The 21,281-nt window shown below is 38.2% G+C and overlaps 1 protein-coding gene across 1 annotated transcript in view; it reads left to right on the forward strand.

Moving 5' to 3' along the window:
- MACROD2 (mono-ADP ribosylhydrolase 2) overlaps positions 1-21,281 on the forward strand; it is a 2,049,910-nt gene that overhangs the window by 1,553,312 nt on the left and 475,317 nt on the right. Inside the window, exon 8 of the mRNA XM_040447744.1 lies at positions 1,696-1,769. Within this exon, the coding sequence (XP_040303678.1) occupies positions 1,696-1,769 (74 nt within the window). The remainder of the gene's footprint in view (positions 1-1,695; positions 1,770-21,281) is intronic.

Genomic DNA, 21,281 nt, shown 5'->3' on the forward strand with positions numbered 1-21,281 from the left:
CCAGATCTCCCCATTTCAGCAATACCTCTCTCTTTCTGCATCTGCACAGAACAATGTCACAGGAGCCCCCTGATTAAAAGGCATGTTAGTGGATGATGCTGCAGCTGGCTAACACAGAATATCGACTAAGGTGAAGGCTGACTTTAGATGTTGGGAATGGCATACATTTAATGGATGCTCCTAGAAAAAGGAGCTAGAGGAGCTCAAATAGGTGAGAGGAATCATAGAAGGCAGTGCTGAAAAATCCAGGAGGAAAATCTTCAAATCTATAGTGACAAAAAATAGATTTATAGCTGCCAGGGGCTGGGGTAGAGGGATATTGAGGAATGACTATTAGTGGGCACAGAATCTTGTGGGGGGATGATGAAAATATTCTGGAGTTGGTGGTGATAGCTGCACAACTTTGTGGAACTATACAAATCCGCTGTGTTGTATACTTTAAAACAGTAATTTTTTTTTTTTTTAATCAAGGAGGGAAGAGGTATTGAAACATGGAAAACTAGTCAAGCACATCTGATACAGGAAAAGATGAAGACTGATTTGAATGAGTGATTGACTATATGAGATTTGGTGATTAGGAAGCCAATAGCAAGCTTAAAGAAAGTAGTTTCAAAGGAATAGTCACTCCCATCTTTTCTACTTTTTTCCCCATAAATATAGAATTTGTAAGGTTATTCCTTCACATATATTTTATTGGCAGAATGTATGATGATTCTGCAAGTTCAGAAATACGTTTGATTTATATAAGCTAAAGAGATAACTGGATGGGTTTTAGAAATTCTGATTATGTGTGCTACTGCTCAGTAGGACATAAGTGTCTTTCTTCCCATCTTTCTAAAATCAAATCCATAGTGCACAACCAGGTCAATTCATGTTGTCTTAATCTCAAACATAATTTTTTTTTTAGCATTTATTTATCTTTTGAGAGACAGAGAGAGACAGAGCACAAGTGGGGGAGGGGCAGAGAGAGAAAGAGAGAGACTCAGAATCCAAAGCAGACTCCAGGCTCTTAGCTGTCAGCACTGAGCCTGACTCGGGGCTTGAACCCACAAACTGTGAGATCATTACCTGAGTTGAAGTTGGACGCTTAACCGACTGAGCCACCCAGGCGCCCCTCAAACATAATTTCCAGTGGCCCTAAAAGGAAGGCCTTTGAATTCTGACAATAACTTTCTTTGAATTCTGATAATAACTTTCTTTGAATTCTGGTAATAACTTTCAGTGGTATGGCTATTTGGCAAGTTGTTTGTCCTGTCTTGTGCCAGTTCATTGATAGAGTCCTGCTGGCCCATGACCCTGGGTCAAGTACATGTATTCTCTAGCCATATTTACTTGGTTTATAAATTGAGGGTAATAAACCTTATATGAGCACCTCTTATGAGAATATTATATGAAAGTGCTTTGAAAACTCTTAAACAAATGTAGATATATTTTTAATTGACTGTTGTAGAATTTAAAAGACAGTTAAATCCTTTTTCTTGTTAGTGCTGGACTGGCATAGGACTAGCCCCTTTCATGCATCATATGTGTGATCATGGGCTTCATGATGTACCTTACTGAGACCTGTCTTGCTCAGTAGTAATTGGTTGAATTGCATACTGCTTAAATGAGAAAAAGTCAGTGTCACACCATCAGTGAATTCTCTATTGCCTTCATCTTTTTTTGTTTATTTTGTTTATTCTGTTCTTCGCTTAGGATTCCCGAATGAGCCTGCTTCCATCGTTGCCCTCAGCACCATTAAGGAATGGCTGGCCAAGAATCATCACGAGGTAGGAGGTACAACATAATTAGGAAACATTGAAAATGGTATAATTTGATCCTCAATCTCAAAAAAGCAGAAAAATTTATTCCATAAATATCAAGTAGACCTAGTCATTGAGCCAAAGCTAGCTGACCATGCTTTGTTGAGGTTACACAGGTGATTGAATATTTTCCAGTAATTCATTGAATGAAGGGATTATGCTGATTGTTTTTGGTGGTGAATATATACAAATTGATCAGACTCATTTGGTCATGATCGCATTTTTACATCTTTAGATAGTATGGGTATTGTGTGTAAAAGAGAGAACAGGATGGATTGTCCTGTGCTATTTTCCCTAAGGAGTTAAGCTATCTTTGTTGACAGGGATTCCTGGTGTATGGTAATTTTTTGGTATCTTGAGGTCCCTTTATTTATAATTAATCATTCCCCTAAAGTAACTTCTGAGTGTGAAATTGGAGTACACATGGATAATTGATAGCTAAATCCTCATGATTAGGATTTTTTATGAAACTGCTTCTCTTGGACTATTCATCATGCATCTTATTCTGCTTATTTAATAAAATCTTTAGGATATGTTTAGTGATGAACAGGAGAACTACTCAACAAAGTAACACAATAAGTAGAGATACCGTGGAGGCTTAGATTTCAAAATTTTGGCAATTAACATATTGTAACAGTAAATAGGTTTCATACAATACACAACTTTGTGTGTTTTTATTCTGATTTTTTTCTCAGATATTCATGTGAGTGCTATAAAGAATTTTGTTCCATTTATATAGACCATGAATTTAGCTTTCTTCTCGGGTAGGACATGGATTATTTGGAAATGTTTGAGTATGGAGACAGACTGTGGGCCTTTGCTAATAATATGGGAGATAGCTTCTTGGTGCCTTTGTGAATTTAAAAAAATATAGCAGTGTAATTTTCTGTTAATTGCTGTAATTTCAACATTTTTTTAAATAGATTCAGAAATTGTTACTCTCCAGGAGGAGTAAAGACCACATGGCCAAACATATCCATTTTGGTGCTTGTTCTTTCTTTTCCTCTTACTCTGAAAGGCATACATACATATAACAGATTTGATATAGAGGATGGCTGTAATAACCTCAAAGAAGCAGAATTTTTAAAAAAAATACCAAAAATAACCAGTTTACAAAACATTTCTTTGACATGTATTATTTTCACAACAATCTCATGAAACATCTGGCATAGGATTCTCATCTAGAATCAAAAGGTTAAAGGACATACTCAGGATTTCAGACTCACAAAGCCAAGAGTCTGACTTTGCCCTCCTTACTCCAACAGCCATTCCTCCTTGGAGGGATCCTGAGGCCAGGGAGAGAAGTTCAGTCCCTTTGAAAGTGGTATTTTTAATATATCTCTTGGTTACGGTAAAAGCTCCTCACCTGGACCATCTGCTTAGCAAAAGTGTAGAATGTTTCATGAATACAAATTGAGCTAGTGTATTGGTGCAAATCCATATTTCCAGTAAAATAGTGATCCAAGGATATTCCCTACTGATGAAAATTCACATGTGTCATGGTGGCATGTGAGAGAAGTATGTATACTCACACAAAAGTCATCAAGGAGATGATTATGAAGAGGAAACTAGTTGGTCATTTTTATAGTTCATTGAAAAATCCTACTGATGGGTTTTCTCTGTTAAACTATGCAGGTTATTTTTCATGGAAATGTGTTAGTGTTTCCCACTTAAATGGTCTGTGCCCTGACAAACTTTGTTAGCTTCCTCTGTCTTTGAGTCTGTTCTTTTGCTTTCAGATCTTTTTCTTGCACATTTCTTGGGTCTGTTGTATAGAAATTTAAGTAGTTTAGATTAAGGAACACAGCTCAGTTATCACCACTGTGACCTTAAACATATACTATGCGAATTCTCTTTTAAAAGGCCTCTTTTTCGGGGTGCCTGGGTGGCTCAGTCGGTTAAGTAGCCGACTTCAGCTCAGGTCATGATCTCACGGTCTGTGAGTTCCAGCCCCGCATCAGGCTCTGTGCTGACAGCTCAGAGCCTGGAGCCTGTTTCAGATTCTGTGTCTCCTTCTCTCTGACCTTCCCCCATTCATGCTCTCTCTCTGTTTCAAAAACAAATAAATGTTAAAAAGAATTTAAATAAATAAATAAAAGGCTTCTTTTTCCAATATGCATTAGCTAATGTAAGCATGTTAATTTGAACAAGTCAGATTTTACTTAGTAAATGAATTGTAAGTAGTAGGAGATAGATAAAAGCTATACACAGTTTTTTTATAGCAGTATTTTGATTTATTTTTTGCTCTGTCAAAAAACAAACAGGTTAAGGACTTAAGAAAGAATATTATTGGGACGCGTGCGTGGCTCAGTCGGTTAAGCGGCCGACTTGGGCTCAGGTCATGATCTCGCAGTCAGTGAGTTCGAGCCCTGCGTCGGGCTCTGTGCTGACTGCTCAGAGCCTGGAGCCTGTTTCAGATTCTGTGTCTCCCTCTTTCTCTGACCCTCCCCTGTTCATGCTCTCTGTCTCAAAAATAAATAAACGTTAAAAAAAAATTAAAAAAAAAAAGAAAGAATATTACTTCTCTGTCAGTTGTCTTTTCATTGCAGTATTGTTTTAACATCCTGATTGTTTAAGGTATTTATTCATTAATTCACTCATTTGACAAATAACCACCAGGATTTTTCTAGATGTGAGGGACAGAACGCTATAAAGCAAAATCATCCTCTTATGGTATACATAGTCTAGGAAAGAGAAACTTCAAAAAATAAAGGAACAAGACAGTTCAAAGAGTACTCTATAAAGTAAAACAGGGTATTGAGAGAGTGAGTTATAGGAGGATGTGGTTTTAGATAATTTACAGAGGGCTCTGAGGACATAATCTTGGAACAAAGATTTGTATGATGGAAAGGAGAAACCCAAGCCACAGAGAGATCTTGAGGTAGAACATTCCACATAGAAGTAACAGCAAGAGAACAACCCTGGTGGGAAAATGAATTTACTGTTTGCAAGTAATAGTAAGAGACAATAGAGACAATGCTGTTGGATCAAAGAGATTTAAAAAAAAAGTGGCAGAAAACAAATTTGGACAAGTAGGTAAGAGTCAGATCATAGAGTGCTATGGTTTGTGGAGAAACTTGGATTTTTATTCTAAGTCTAATGGGAAGTTGTTGAGGGTTTGGGACAGGGAGTGGCATGATGAGATTCACCTTTAAAATGACAAAAGGCTGGCTGCTGCCAGAAAGGACTTGAGAGACAATGTCAGAATAGAAAAGGGAAGACTGATGAAGAGGATACTGCAGTAAATCCAGGCAAGAAATGAGGATTCTTTGAAATATAGCGATGGCAGAAAAGGAGGTAACAGCATCAGGTTTGGAATATGTTTTGACAATAGAGCTAGCAGGACTTGGGGATTGTCTTAAGATAGGATAGCTCCTGCTGCAGTTACAAACAACCTCCAAATCTTAGTGCCATAAAACAGCAAAGGTTTATTTTTGCTCATGCTATTTGTATGTCTTGAGTCAGCAGAGGGCTCTCGCTTAGTCAAGAACCCAGGCTGACAGACACTCTACCATGTGAAATATCATCTATCACATAACAGGAAAAGATAGACAATCAAGTAATAGTTCTTAAATGCTTCTGCAAAGGAACGATGCATATAACTTTTTCTCACATTTCACTGTCCAGAACAAGGCACCCAGGGGACAAGGAAATGAAGTCCTCTCAAATATTCAGAAGAGAGGCAACTGGATATCAATGAACAGTAGTAGTGTCTATCATAGCAGTAAATCATGTGTGGTATATGAGGAAAACGGAAGAGTCAAAAATAGCATCTAGGCTTTTGACCTAAGCCCCTGGTAAATTTTGGTACATTTACTAAGAAACTTGGTAGGGGAGCATGCTGATATAAAAAACATAAAGAAAACAATAATGATGTTGCAGACAGTTAAGTTTGAGGGGATTTGAGATACAGAATGAAGATTTCAAATAGAAAGGTGGTTACTTGAGCCTGAAGCTCAGGAAAGAAGTCAGACAGAAAGGCAAGGTAAAATTGATCAGATTATCATAATTTTAACTTGGGTTTTGGTCTTAGTTTGAGATTAGCTACAAGAAGTAGAAAAACATTCAAGCTATATTATGTGAAGGAAGATATATTTTATAAATAAATGAATGATAGAAAAACAAAGTCTTGAAATTCAAGGGCTAGAACTATAGCAGGGTCTCATGAGTAACCAGAACTACAGACTATAAATCCAACAAGAAGCAAGGGAGTTCATTTACATACTCTCTCAATCTCTCTCATGTCTATGTTTCATTGATTTTTTTTTTTTTTGTCCATTATCTTCATTACACATTCACCAGCTTAATATGGCCCCATTACGACTGGGTCCCTCCTTGAGGCAAAGCTAGGGTTGAGGTCAGGGGGTAAAGTTGCAACTTCTGGACCTTTCATCTGGTTATGTCCCTTAAAATTTTCCTTTAAAAAAGTTGGGAATACGTGTAAATGTGACTTCTATCAGTGGCCATACTTCTCTCAGTCAGATAAGTATATGATTCAATTGTGCATATCTTCATGATTTTTGATCATTGATAATTGATGTTGTCATGTAATTAGTGAGCCTTCGCATTTTACCATTTACTTACCTTCTGTTTCTAAACCATTAGGAAGCGATACTTCTTTTCTTTTTTTTTTTTTCAACAACAGTTGATTTGATTCCTTTCATTACACAAATCATGCCCAGCTTGTATGACTGGACATTTCCACATGCAGAGAGGCTTTTCTGGAGCACTTGGCCCCAGTAGACAAGACTAGGGGAAACATGTTCTGTCACCCACCATTGACTTGTTTCATTTGCCCAAAGGTTGAACTGTGAGGATGCTATTGTCACCACATGTTTAGGGGGACTCAGGGACATGAGGGAGCCCAGCTGAACAAATAGCACAGTTGACTCGAGAGGAAGAGATAGAGCAGTGCTTTAATGAAAACAGGAAGGAAAATCCTCCAGAGGAGGTAACTGGGGCACAAAAATGATTTACCAGAACTGAAAAATACAATGAATTCTTATTGAAAATTGTAAAACAAAAAAGAATATTCACTGCTAAGCCTTGAATTCTTGTTCTCAGAAAACCAGAGTTTAATTATCTTACAAAACAGAAATACAAAAAAATGGAAATCATGACTGAAGAGAGATAAGGCATGTGGCAGAGAAATCCAGGAATCAAGTGGGAGGTGGGCAAGGAATGAAGATTACTCACTGGCATTTTTTGGCAAAATTAAGAATTTAGAACTCCTGGTTCAGAAAATCAAAAGAAAAGAATATCAGAGTTCACTATAAAACAAATGACAGCATGTGGCATGATAACCTTTCCGTAAGTACCCATTTTTCTTAAGTAGAAACTTTATTGCAGAGACAAGCGAGCAAAATAAGGGGCCATTAGGGAAATGAGCAGCGGAAATGTGGCCCACACTCTCAACTTGGGGTGCCTGCTCCACGTTATCATCTGCAGTTTCATGCATTCCTCATTTTTTATGCAGTCTAAAAATATCATATTCCTTGTGAAATAGGAATTTTCCCACTCCACAGCTCTGAGGCACCCCTTTTATATCTGGAAGTTAGCCTAAGAAATGTTTTTTACAGTGCCTATTCTATTGTTCCACCCCAGGGACTCATATGGCATCTGACTATTGGTCTCTGGGGCAATGCACATATTTGTAATATTTTCCATAGAAAGCAGAAGAAGAATAGGATGTCTTTCCCCCTCTAAAAGCTACAAATGCCCTGATATTGTATGAGCTATTTCTCCATTATGGAGGTCACGTTCAGTGATTTCAAATATCCCAAAGGAGCAGACATCCTGTAACACAGAGCACCTGTGTTAAGTCTTCCAGGAAGTCATCTTAGGGGCTGAGGCATCTAAGATGAAGATTCTAACATGCAAGATGAATGAGTTTCCTGGTTACTTTCAAATGTGGATACACTAAAGTACTAATCAGGCCTCGGTTGTAGCATGACACAAACCTGAACACCTCCTACCCCCAACAATGATAAAGCAGGAGTGATGGGGAGAAGCATAGCATTCTGGGAGGCTCTAATTAAAACTATGGTAGCTATAGACATACAGAGGGGAGGCTGTGGTTAACCTGAGACTGGGCCCCAGCTGCATCTCTGCAGATCTTTGAAGATGGCATTTCCCAGAAGTCTTTCCCATTCAGCCACTCCATGGGAAGTTCCTAATCTCCCTCCTCATGCTGACAGTACAGCCCCCTCCTCCACAAACAGACCCTTTTGTTCTAAGGTGAGAACAATTCAATGGAAGAGTCTTGGCTTCATCTTGCAAGGCCCTCAGTGGGCTACTGGTGTGACTTAGATACCTTGGCAGGGAAGAACCCTAGCTCTGCATTTTTTTTTTTTAATTTTTTTTTTTTCAACGTTTATTTATTTTTGGGACAGAGAGAGACAGAGCATGAACGGGGGAGGGGCAGAGAGAGAGGGAGACACAGAATCGGAAACAGGCTCCAGGCTCCAAGCCATCAGCCCAGAGCCTGACGCGGGGCTCGAACTCACAGACCGCGAGATTGTGACCTGGCTGAAGTCGGACGCTCAACCGACTGCGCCACCCAGGCGCCCCATGCATTTTTAAAGCCAAAATCAGTTTTCTTCTCTTCAGGAGGAAGGTAGAAATTTTCTGTCATTGCATGCAGAGTTTGGGCCTTTGACTAACATAATATTTTTAACTGTGCTTTTAGCACAAACAGATTGTTGTACAAAATGTTAAATATCATCTACTTGTCATGTAAATTTTTAATGCTGTGCCTTCTGAGGGAAGCTTGACACCTGTGCTATTGCTGTTTGTCATCTTAAGTGTTGTGCCTACAGATGTGGCAGGGCATCATGAGATGTTGCGTGTATGTGGCCGTGCTGCATTGACACAGATGACCTACTCTGCAACTTGTCGCTATGGTCCCAGACTTTATCCAGTGAGCTCTGGACCTTAAGGTCAACTGATAGTAGTAGCCGGAGAACAAAACTTCTTGTGCTAAGCGGTTTGAGAAAGAAAAACAAAGCTGGAGGTATCACAATTCCAGATTTCAAGATGTACTACAAAGCTGTTGTAATCAAAATAGTATGGTACAGGCACAAAAATAGACACATAGATCGGTGGAACAGAATAGAAAGCCCAGAAATAAACCCACACTTACATGGCCAGTTAATCCATGACAAAGGAGGAAAGGCTGTACAATGGGGAAAAGACAGTCTTTTAAGCAAATGGTGCTGGGAAAACTGGACAGCTACATGTAAAAGAATGAAAATGGAACACCAGACCAAAAAAATAATAATAAAATAAACCCAAAATGGAGTAAACATTTAAAGTAAGACCTGAAACCATATAAATCCTAGAAGAGAACATACGCAGTAATTTTTTTGGTGTTGGCTATAGCAACATTTTTCTAAATATGTCTCATAAGGCAAAGGAATCAAAAGCAAAAATAAACTGAGACTACATCAAAATAAAAAGTTTTTTTGCAAAGTGAAGGAAACAATCAACAAAACAAAAAGGCAGTATACTGAATGGGAGAAGATATTTGCAAATGATATATCTGATAAGGGATTAATAGCCAAAATATTTATTGAGAACTTCTATGACTCAACACCATCACCCCCACCAAATAATCTGATTAAAAATGAGCAGAGGACCTGACTAGACATTTTTCCAAAGAAGACATACAAATGACCAAAAGACACATGAAAAGATGGTCAACATCACTCATCAACAAGGATATACAAATCAAAACCACAATGAGGTACCACCTCACAGCTGTCAGAATGGCTAAAATCAAAAACACAGAAAAAAACTGTTGGTGAGGATGTGGGGAAGAAAAGGAACCCTCATGCCCTGTTGGTGGGAGTGTAAATTGGTGCAGCCACTGTGGAAAAGCATATGGAGATTCCTAAAAAAAATTGAAAATACAAATACTATATGATCCAATAATTCCACTACTGGGTATTTACCCAAAGAAAACAAAAACACTAATTTGAAAAGATATAGGTACCCTTATGTTTATTGTAGAAATATTTACAATATATTATAAAATTATTTACAATAGCCAAGATATGGAAGAAACCCATGTGTCCATCAATAGATAAGTGGATAAAGAAGATTTTAGTTATTATATATATATATATCATTATGTATTTATATATATTTATATTTATATAATTTATAAATTTATATTTATAAATTTATAATTTATATTTATGTTATATGTTTATATATTATATATTTATATATATTTTATAATATACATATATTTTATTATTTTATATATATATATAATATAATATGGAATATTACACAACCATAAAAAGGATGAGCTCTTGCCATTTGTGACAGCATGGTGGACCTAGATAGTATTATCCTAAGTGAAGTAAGTCAGACTGAGAAAGGAAAATACCACATGATTTCACTCATAAGTGGAATCTAAAAAACAAAACAAATGAATAAAGAAACAAAAGGCAGAATCAGACCTATAAGTACAGAGAACAAACTGATGGTTGCCAAAGGGAATGGGGGAAGGGGATGGGCAAAATGGATGACGGAGAATGGGAGAGACAGGCTTCCAGTTATGAAATGCATAAGTCACAAGAATAAAAGTCACAATATAGGAAATATAGTCAATGATATTTTAATAGCATTTTATGGTGGCAGATGGTAGCCACACTTGTGCCGAGTACAGCATAACATAAAGAGAACTTGAATCACTATGTTGTACACCTGAAACTAACATAACATTGTATGTCAAGTATACTCAAATAAAACAATTTTTAAAATAAATAAGCAAACGCTTTGTCATAAAAAGCAAAAAAAAAAAAAAAAAAATAGTTTCCAGCTCATACTTGGTGCCTTTTGAGGTAATGATATTGGTTCCTACTGAGTAAAAGCAGTTACACTGTCACCCTCCCCGGCCTCCCAACAATCAGACACACAGCCACAGAGTAATGAAAAGGTAAACATATTTGTCTACTCCAGAAAACAGAATTGGGAATCCATTGAAGAAATGTATGTTCAGCCTCTTGAAAGGTTCATATGCTATCCTTGTGGTAATTTGACAAGATCAGGGACATGGCCCCTTGTTTCCTCATTATGGATCACAAGGAACTGTCACACTTTAGCTTCTGGTGCCAAGGCTATTTTTTCCCCTTCTTGGCAGAGGTCTTTGAACATATGCAGTGTTAAAAATTGTCACTTTTATTTCAGAATCACATTATGGACCACCAAAAAAAAAAAAAAACAAAAAAAAAAAAAAAACAAAAACAACACCCAGTGTGGGGCCTGCCTTATGTCACTGACATGGAACACCTTAGGATCTTTCTTAAAAGGGAGATTTAAATAAAACATGAAATGATGCTTACATTTCTAATGAGAAAATTACATCCTTCACACCAAGTTTCAATTTCTGTGGTCGATTATTCACAGAAATGCAAAGAATATAGTGCACCACATCCCTCAGTTCTACATGACACGGGGGTGTGGTTAACATCCAGAGATCTGAAAGCAGTAAATGAAGTGCTCAATGTTTTCCCTGAGGAATGTCTTTTTATGTCTATAAAACATCATTTAAGTATCTATGCTGGGCTTAGTTTGGGTATCATATAAGGTTAAAATGTGTGTGTTTGGAAAAATAATCCATCTTAAAATATTCAGGTTCTATGCAAGAATGTGGCTATGGCAATAATAATCATCATCCTAATCTGCAGCTATAAAAATGTATCCTTTGACTAGCCTGAGCATGATCTTCAGGTGGAAACCATGATGCTCATTGGCTGTGACATAACTGAAGAAAATTATTCCCAGACTTTGCACATATGGCACGTTCCTTTTGCTCTTCAAGAACCCTGATGACGCAGTTTGTTTTCTCTCTCCTTCTCATCTATTTATACTCCTGCCTTCCTCCCTACCTTCATTTCCTCCTTTTTTCTTCTCTACTCCTTTCCCCTCTCTCTTTCATACACACAAACACACACACACACACACACACACACACACACATACACTCATGCACACACACTACTTTCCTTCCCATTCTGAGATTGCCTGTGTTAAGATTTGTGCCAAGCAGTTACATCAGTGATCAGAAATTTTATCTCCTTATGTTATGAATCTAAATTCCCATTGTTGGAATGAAAGTCATGCCCCAAGGAGACTTCTGCCTCGCTTGTTGTCAATAGATCACCCCACATTAGAGCTTTCCAGGTGAGCAAATCCACTTATCTCTCCACCCCTACACTGCTCTAGCACCTATTCACAGCAGGCCTGCTCAGGTTCTTGCAGCCAGAAACTAAAGACCCTTGCTATTGCCTTCATAACCCCATTTTTTATGAATAAGCAAAATATATGGGACAATATAAATTTTGATGTTTTAGTGAGCCCACTTCCAGTTAGCGAGTGTACCTAGGGTACAGAAGGCTTTCATCAAACAATTTTAGGCACTGAGGTAATGTTGGCCAAGTACCCTTTTCCCTGGTCTTACTTTGTGTAGAGAGCTCTGTAAGTCTAATGATTTTTTTTTTCCCAGCAGAGGATGTCTGGATATTCAAGGTCTCAGGGTGCCCTAGTGATACCAACCTACAGTCCCATATAGTTCAGGGTGGCTTGTCTACTTCTGTACTGACATGCAACCAACATATGTCTCGAGGTGCCTGGGTGGCTCAGTCGGGTTAGCATCCGACTCTTGGTTTTGGCTCAGGTCATGATCTAAAGGTTTGTGGGTTTGGGCCCCACACCGGCCTCTGTGCTGATAGCAGAGAGCCTGCTTGGGAGTCTCTCTCTCTCTCTCTCTCTCTCTCTGCCCCTTCCCTGTTCATTCTCACACTCAAAATAAATAAATAAACTTAAAAAAAAATTTAAAAACCCATGTATGTCTCCTCTGCCAGCCATCCTTAACCCAGCACAGTGTCTAATATATGTTTAAATAGATGTGGGGAATTTATATATATATATATTTCCACTAGGTCTGGGAACTCTAGAAAGAATTCTAGAGGATGTAGAGTAAGTAAATACCTAAAGAGAGAAGAAAAAGCAATTTTTCTGGCTCCTGATGTGTCCCATGGTCTGTGTTTGTGGACGCATACTATTACATGTTTCTGTGACACATATGATTATATAGTCACAAAACTTTCTTCAAGATAGGTATTTTGATCTTTAATTATACAGATGTGGTGTTAAAGTTCAAGGAAAAGGAATTTCCTAAGGTCAACGAACTGGGCACTTTCATATTCTTATAACTTGTTTCTGTGGTCAGCAGTGATTAGATCTAAATTGGACATCTTACCCAAACTTGCCACTCAAAGTATGTATGTGGGCATGGAACCTAAAGTAGGCTGATTAAAGTCTTTCCCTTGAACATTTTTGTCAAACTGGAGTTGGGAAAGGAAAACTAGGGCCACTCTGACAGTGATGTTGAGGTCTTTGGGGCACAGGAGCCACCAGTGGCCATGTTGCCTGCTGCCTTGTGGGAAGGTGTGTTCTGCTCTAGGAGGATATTTTGCTGAAGGTGTCACTGACTGTTGGCCAGTTGGCAGAGTCATAAAGCCTGTTCTGCTGGCTGGAGTGAGGAAAGAAACTTAAGGCAAAATATAGTACATTTTAGCAAAACAGAATGACCTCCCATTTTTAGTTTTAACAGTTCAAGCTAATAATTCTTAACTAGAGAAAAGAAAGTTGAGAATCATTTGAAGGGTATTTCCCTGCCAAAACTACATGTTTTAAGCCATTCTATTTCAGAGAACCCTGCTATGTTGAGTCCCTGCTTTTGATGAGAGTATTTGAGGTCCTTCAAATATATTTGGTTGGAAAAAATAATATAGAGTCACTGTTCTCAGTAGTAAAATGAATAATAGCTCTTTTAAAAATCCCATCATTCAATACATATTTTCATGCAGGGTCAAATCAAAATTGTATTCATTTATTTATTTACTAACTAATGGCTGTGTCTTCTTATTTCTTCAGTCTGACCTGAAGGTAAGAAACATGTAAGTTTTAATGGAAGATAGTACTGAGTAGAAGCCAGGAATAAGTAGTACGAGGCAGTTGTTTAAAAGAGAATGGACCCCTTTGCAAACTGTGGCTTAGAAGTCTGTGAGACTATGGGACAGCTTCCAAGCCTACAGGATTATATCAGCAAGGCCACAATGTAACAGTAGCTCAGATCCTCTCCATGCATCCAAAATGGGAATTATGTCACCTGGAAGCTGGGTGGGAAGAGGCAGGATATAGTTCATCACTGGCTATTATTGTCCCAAAGAAGAAGCTTAGTGTGAAGATGAGAACATTCGGTTAAAAGTCAGAAAATTTTGACTGTAATCAGCTCCTTCCACTCTCATTTATAACCTTGGACAATTGACTCTTTAGGCCATGGCTCTTTCAGCTCTAGAATTCACCATAATTGGTACTATCTTCTGGAGCAACCCCACTGAGGCAGCCACTTATGCCTTTGCCCAGGTCATCATAGCACAGGCCAATAGAAAGCTTTGTTTCAGCCCCCTCAAATGACATACCAGAGATCAAGCAGCACTTGCATATGCTGCCTTGATGTCTTTAAGATGGTCCCCAACTTCCATATGGGTTTCTCCTTAGAGTAAATATTAACAACCTTGACCCATTTCATGTAGGAGAGGCCCCCATGTTGCTTTTCTATAAATGATCTGGATTATATGGTGGTTTCAAAATAGCCAACCTTTAAAACTTCTTATGAAATTAAATCTGCTGATTATCCAAATGATGTGACATTTTTATAAATAGAAAATAAACCTCTGAGCATGTGACAGGATCCACATCTGACACAGAGAAAAAATGACACTGAGGGGCCTACTGAAGGATGTTCTACAGCTGAAAGCATGTGCCTTCATTCTTCCCAGGTAGGGAGGAAAAAAATAGCCTTTTTCTTCCCCTCCACTTCAATTGAGTAGGACTCAAGTGCTGCTGTGATTGAATGGAAAAGCAGTATCCTTTCATTATCATCTAGCTCAAATCAGGGAAGAACAAAAAAGGGCACTTTCTCATTCTAGTGGAATTAAATGATTCGCCTGCAAGTGGCAATATTCTCAACCACGTCTCTGATTTCGATGGAAGCTACGGTCAGAGCTGCAGTGGCCTTTTCATGATCTCTCCTAATGCATTTGGGCATAGTGGTGACCTTTATGAAAAACAGACCTCCTTTGATAATGACCCTCCTACCACTATGGTAAGAAACATAAGTAGGTTTGACAAAGCCATCATTTAGCCAATCTCTTGGCTCTTCAACAGAAAACAAACTAGAAAAACCTCATAAGAGTATGTACATATAGCATCAGCTTATTTATGGTAAAAGCTGAGTTGGAGGAGCCAGAGTGTGAGCCCAGTAACAGAAGGACTTGTAACATGCCCCTCTTAATCAGATGGCATTCTCTTCATTTCTATTCATGAACTCCTTCAAAGTATCATCAAAAGGAACTTGACAAGAAGTTGAGAGAAATAAGCTTTAGTGTCTTCATACCTTGCCAGGAAGCCTCAACAATTAGTGAAGAGACTGTTCCTTTATATGAAGCAGCAATAGAAAGATTTAAAGGATTTACCGTTCCCTGAACCTGTGATGAATCCCAAGTTACTAAAACCTGGTTGGAATGAAGTGCTCACACCTGTTATCCCAAATCTGAAGGCCTCAGGCAAGGAAGTGAGAGCCCCAGGTGAATCCGGAACTACTGACCTTTGACTTGGTTGTGCAACAAGGGTACAACTACCTGGCATGCGGCCTGATGGGCACCAGGGCAGGTGATGCTCAGTGGTGGGGAGGTGCTGCCTGTACACGGGGGTTCTATTATGTGCCCTCTTTGAAAAGACACAGATAAGGAGAGAGACTTGAAATGATGCAATTTATTTTCAGTTTCACAATAAACCTTGGTGTGAAGGAAGACATATGAGTACTTTTTTCCCCATTTTGTCTAAATTGTCATGTCTCATAGTTTCTTTCTGCATTGGGGTGATTCTGGTGCATAGAGCTTTTTGTCCTAGTTGCTTCTCTGACAGGGCTCCTAAATATTAGTCCAACACTTCATCTTTTGCTTAGAGGTGACAAAAAACAAAAACAAAAACAAAAACAAAAACAAAAAACAAAACAAAACAAAATAAAAAAAACCCTCCAGCAGTCTTTCCTAAATCTGGAGGAAAAAATGGACCTTGTTGGAATTTGAGAGACACCTCAGTTTTCAACATGAGGCCTTTTTAAAAGAAGTTTAAAGAATAGTTTTGTCCATGTAAAGTTTTCATCCTATGATCTGACTTTAGAGGCATAAGAATAACTCAACTGCATTTATTTTGCAACATAAACAGTGGCTGTTATAACCAGCAGATCTTCCTTTAGTCTGAGCTGGTTCCTTGCCCTGCTATAGACTGGAGAGTTCCCCTAATAATAACCCAGGTATTGCTGAGCTTGTGGGTGAGACTTTGACCTGGGAATTAAGGGGATTGTAGGAGATGTTACAACCATTCTGGGACTGTTCTTCATCTGTAAAATAAGGAGAAAAATCACCTGGGAAATTACTGAGTCAGACAACAGAACCATAACTTGAATTTACTGCTTTGAAATATCAGAGAAGGCAGCAGCCTATATTTTTACAATTTCTCCAGCAAGTGGTTGAGGATGATTAGATCAGTTACCCTCAAGGATTTTTTCCAGCTAGATCATACTAAGGTTCAAATCATATTTATTCTTTTCAATGTGAGAAAGACCTAGCAAGTGAGAACTCTAAGAATAAATCCCTTTCTCAACCAGTGTATAACCATCCTTCCAACAAAGGCTTAGAGGGCTGTCCTGGTCTAGAAGGTACCAGAGTGGACACCAAAGCCTTCCTACTGATGAGTATTTGTTTCTTTACCTCCATAATCCCTTTTAACACGGGTTGGTAAATATTTTGATGATGTCTACATATAATCTATAACCTCAACTCACATTAAATATTTATGGGTGTTTTATTCAGTCTTCTGTACCTTACACATAGTGGGGCCTTTTGCTCTCTTTTAGAAAGCATTTAATATATTTCCAATGTCCTTTTTGTAGTAATCATTGTCTAGATATGTACTCAGATGGATCCATGTATGAAATGTATTTAATAAATTAGTAAAAATCATCAGCATATACAACTGAATCATTATTTGAGTAATTATTGTAGTCAGATTGTAAAAGAAAGCCAACAGGTTTATCTTTTGGCTGTAGTTTAATTATATTGGTTCCTGAAAAACCTTTTAAGAATAAAATATACAGTTACATGAAGCAAATTAGTTCTCCCTGGGCATGAGGGCGCCATTTAGCCTGGCTGCAAGAGGTGATTTTCTGATTATCTGTTTTCCTTTATGAGACCCTGTTTATACCACCCGCTTGTGGATTGGCTCCTGGATATGCAGGTATGTGTCACCCACAAAGATAAGTTAACTTTTTTTAAGGAATTAGTACCACTATGCTAAAATGTATTGCTGAAAATACTTACCACCTTAATATCTTCTGCTGTCCAGAATTTTACTCTGAAAACAATTAGAGCATGATGGGCTGTGTGTTTGACAGTCCAAATTGAGCTACAAATGACCTGAGTGTGCTTGAGCTAAGCACAGGGCAACTTAGGAATGTATTAAGTTGAGTAATCATCTCATATGTTTTTCCCTGGGTTCAGTGACATCTAGAAAGTTCATTTTTTAAAGAAGTTTTTCTCTTTACAAATTTAAACTCAAGGGAAATAGGATCCATATGTTCCTGATTCATTTGCACTAACTCATCAAAACGTTTTTTCCTTTATAAGTTATTGGATGTCTACGGAGGATTTTGACTGCTTTTTTTTTATAAGTTCTTTTAAGCCTTTCTGTGTAGAGGCAGGAAATGGCCATTTGCCAGCAGTGAGTGAACCCCACAAATAGTCACGTTCCATTGAGAGGCAAAGGAAAAAGAAAATTCATATTCCCCATTTTCTAAGTACAGTCGGCAAATGCTTTTCCTTAGAGGGTGGGGATAAATGTATACTCTGGAATGCATTAGATTTATTAAAGGTGTAATTAAAGAGATTCCTTGTGGTGGTTGCAGCAGGAGTGGGATTTAAGTTGCCCCCTTCACCAATACTTTACCTGTGAAACTCTTTAAAGCAATCTGTTTACCCAGCAGTGTAGAGCCTTGAACTAAAGGAAACATAAAATATTGACAATGTGCATAGCAGAGGATGTGGGGTGTGTGTGTGTGTGTGTGTGTGTGTGTGTGTGTGTGTAACAGACAAAGAGAGATTGATGTATACAAATTCTGTTCTACTATATATTGAATTAAACAGGTCTACTTTTGATCATCAAAAATATTGTGGCATACTGCTCAATGACACATAAAAAGCAAACTTCTCTTTGGCCTATACTATAGGCCACGTGTGGAGATATTAAGCGCTTCCTTTGCATCAGCACCTCACTTAGATGATCTCATTTAATTAATATGATAATCCTATGTGTTAGTCATTGTAATCATTCCCATTTTATGAATGAGGAAAGTGAGACTTAAAAATATTAAGTAAAGTTTTAAAGACCACACAACAAATAAATGGAAGAGTTAGAATTTTACCTCAGGATTCCCAAGTTCATAACCATGATCTTCAAAAGAACCGTGTATTTTTCCCTTGGTAATGAAAGTAGACTACTATATCAACAATCTCTTTTCAATGCTTACAATTCACTCTAAAGCCTAGTTTGGATTTCTTCTTCCCTAATCCCATAGCGTCTTCCATGTTGTTGTTCACATGACTTATGTAGAGTTGTTATTTTTTTTCTTTGAAACCAAGATATCTTATGAATCTAAGAGTCTGTGGTTTGGTCAACTTTTGTTTTATTGCCCTCAGAACAGTGTCAGGCCCAAACTCATTACAAGCTAGATGAGAGAGTTAACAAATGGGACTTTTATTACCTGATCTGCATGTCTTATATTCTCCTAAGACTTTATGTAATTACATTTCGAGATGAACAGCCTGTTGGTTCAGAACAACCACTTCTAAACCATGGATGTTGCCATAGATTAATTAGCTAAATCTTATCAAATAATAAACAAGTTCAGGAACATTTGAAATCTCCCTGAGAGTAGGTGGGCCCCGATATGGATCCAATTTCTCATTGATCAGCCCTGTCTTTGTTTATACCACATGCTTCTTGAGATGACAGATTCCTTTACTTACTCCTGTCATGTCTGCTCAAATATATCCTCGATGAATTTTTTCCTCACTCTTCCACGTAGACACATAAGCATCACTGTTTTCTCTGTGGTTGTGGATTTACCTGTTAGCTTTCTCACTGATTTAAGGACAGGGAATGTGTACTTTCACCCAGAAGGTTTTGTGTTTTGTGTGTGTCGTGTGTATATGTATTTGTGTATGTATTATGTATGTGTGTGTGCACATGCGTGTGTGTGTGTGTTTGTGTGTGTGTGTGTGTGTGTGTGTGTGTGTGTGTGTTTAATTCATGGGTCCAGGCAAAGAGAAAGCCTTAATAAAAACAGCATTGACTGAATTAATGTTTTACATTGTTTCTTACAATGACGCAGCTGAGCATGCATGAAGCCAGTAAATCTCTCTCATATAAACCTTTCTGGTGTCAAATTTTGAACATGCTAAATAGGTTTTTATCTGAATTTCAGTAGATTCCAAATTAAGATTTAAGCTTTGACCTCCATCACCAATCCCAAATAAACACAGGGGCTAGAAACTAGCCCTAGTGTGCAGAGCTACAACCAGGTCCTAGATGTGACCCAGATTGGGGAAAATTCTACCATACCCCTTCCTTTATCTATGGATGGATGGCAGTGTGTCAGGGTTAGGCAGCTTTCAGCTGTTGTCTACAATGGGAAGCTTATTCTAGGGACAAAGTAGAAACAATGAATATTCTTAAAAGTTCATCCCTTTGCCTGAGTTTTAACCTGTTGATCTATAATTGGTCAGCACAATGCTGAACTTTTGCCTACCTGGCCTTCTCTTTCCTTGCAGAGGCTCCTGTAATTTGAAACATAAGGGAGGGGTGCCTGGGTGGCTCAGTCCCACTCTTGGTCTAAGTGTCCCACTCTTGGTTTTGGCTCAGGTCAATGGTCTCACAGTTGTGGTATGGAGCCTAGCCTGCATTGGCTTAGCACAGAGCCTGCTTGAGATTCTCTCTTTCCCTCTATGTCTATCCTTCATGTTCTCTCTCTCAAAATAAATAAATAAACATTTAAACATAAGGGAGACATGGTATCTTTTTTTTTTAATCAACCTAGTTTTAAATTATTTCTTTTAATTTCTCTGATGGCATCAACATTTCCATTTCCAGTCCTAAAATCTGATGATAACATTTTTAAATGTGCATTTTCACATATAATCCCTTTCAGAAAGGAAAATAGGTTCTTCAGAAAAATTTGATCGTGGGATTCATGTGTAATTCTTTCAAGAGCATCACAGTCTTGATTAACTTATTTAACAAATCCTCAAGATCTGGTAGGTCTCAGGTCTTATGCACTGTTTATACAAAGATGGTTGATGTATAGTTCTTGTCCTTGCAATCTGTCGGAGGAAACAATACACACAGTGATTACATGACAAAGTAGTGAACACCAGGACAAATGGTGCCCAGAACACTGTGGATGCTGGGTGAAGGAAATAGGGAAGACTTAAGGTGCTTCCTAATTTAAATTGATAAGTATGCTGCATCCTGTAAGCTCCTCTCAGAGCTTCCATTCCCCTGGGAATAGAATCCAAATGCCTCCCCAGAAGTTGGGCCCTTGATCGGTGGTCACAGATTCTTAAGAGGTCCCAAGGAGTTTGTGAATTTGGGGAAGAAAACAAAATTATTTTCATTAACCTTGTCTGCACTTTAGCATTCCCGTCCATCATATCTGTAGCCATAAACCACAGTGGTATCAGCAGTTCCTGTGACTTTGCCATCAGTAGAAATCAGATACGTCCTGTCACATTACAGTTGTAGAGATTGCTCACTGTAACTTCAAATCATCACCAGATCTTTTTTTAATGTGTCAGTAAAGAAGTACACATATTACCATAGCACACACTGATTCCAATAAAACTGGAATCTCAATAAAATCATTTCCTTTAGGGATACCTGTTGGCTCAGGCAGCTGAATGTCCCACTTTTGGGCTGAGGTCATAATCCCAGAGTTGTTAGGATTGAGCCCATGTCAGGCTCTACACTGAACATAGAGCCTGCTTAGGATTCTATCTCTCTTTCCCTCTGCCCTTCTCCCCTGCTCACACTCTCTCTCTCCCTCTAAAATAAAAAAATAAAAAAAAAACAGTTTCCTTTGTAATCTTTTGTATTTTTATTTATTTAAAATCCTGATATATATTCTGAGAAAGATCTATAGGCCCCACTCAACTGCTAAATGGGTCCGTGACACCAAAGAGAGGTCTCTCTAGTTACACCCATACTATTTCTCCCTAGCTGGCTACCCTCCAGTCTTACTGACTCTCCCTTTGAACCCACCCAGCATACTCATGCTTCAGGCCA

This window comes from Herpailurus yagouaroundi, unplaced genomic scaffold (assembly GCF_014898765.1).
Source record: "Herpailurus yagouaroundi ecotype Mexico unplaced genomic scaffold, PumYag 196, whole genome shotgun sequence".
NCBI lineage: Eukaryota > Metazoa > Chordata > Mammalia > Carnivora > Felidae > Herpailurus > Herpailurus yagouaroundi.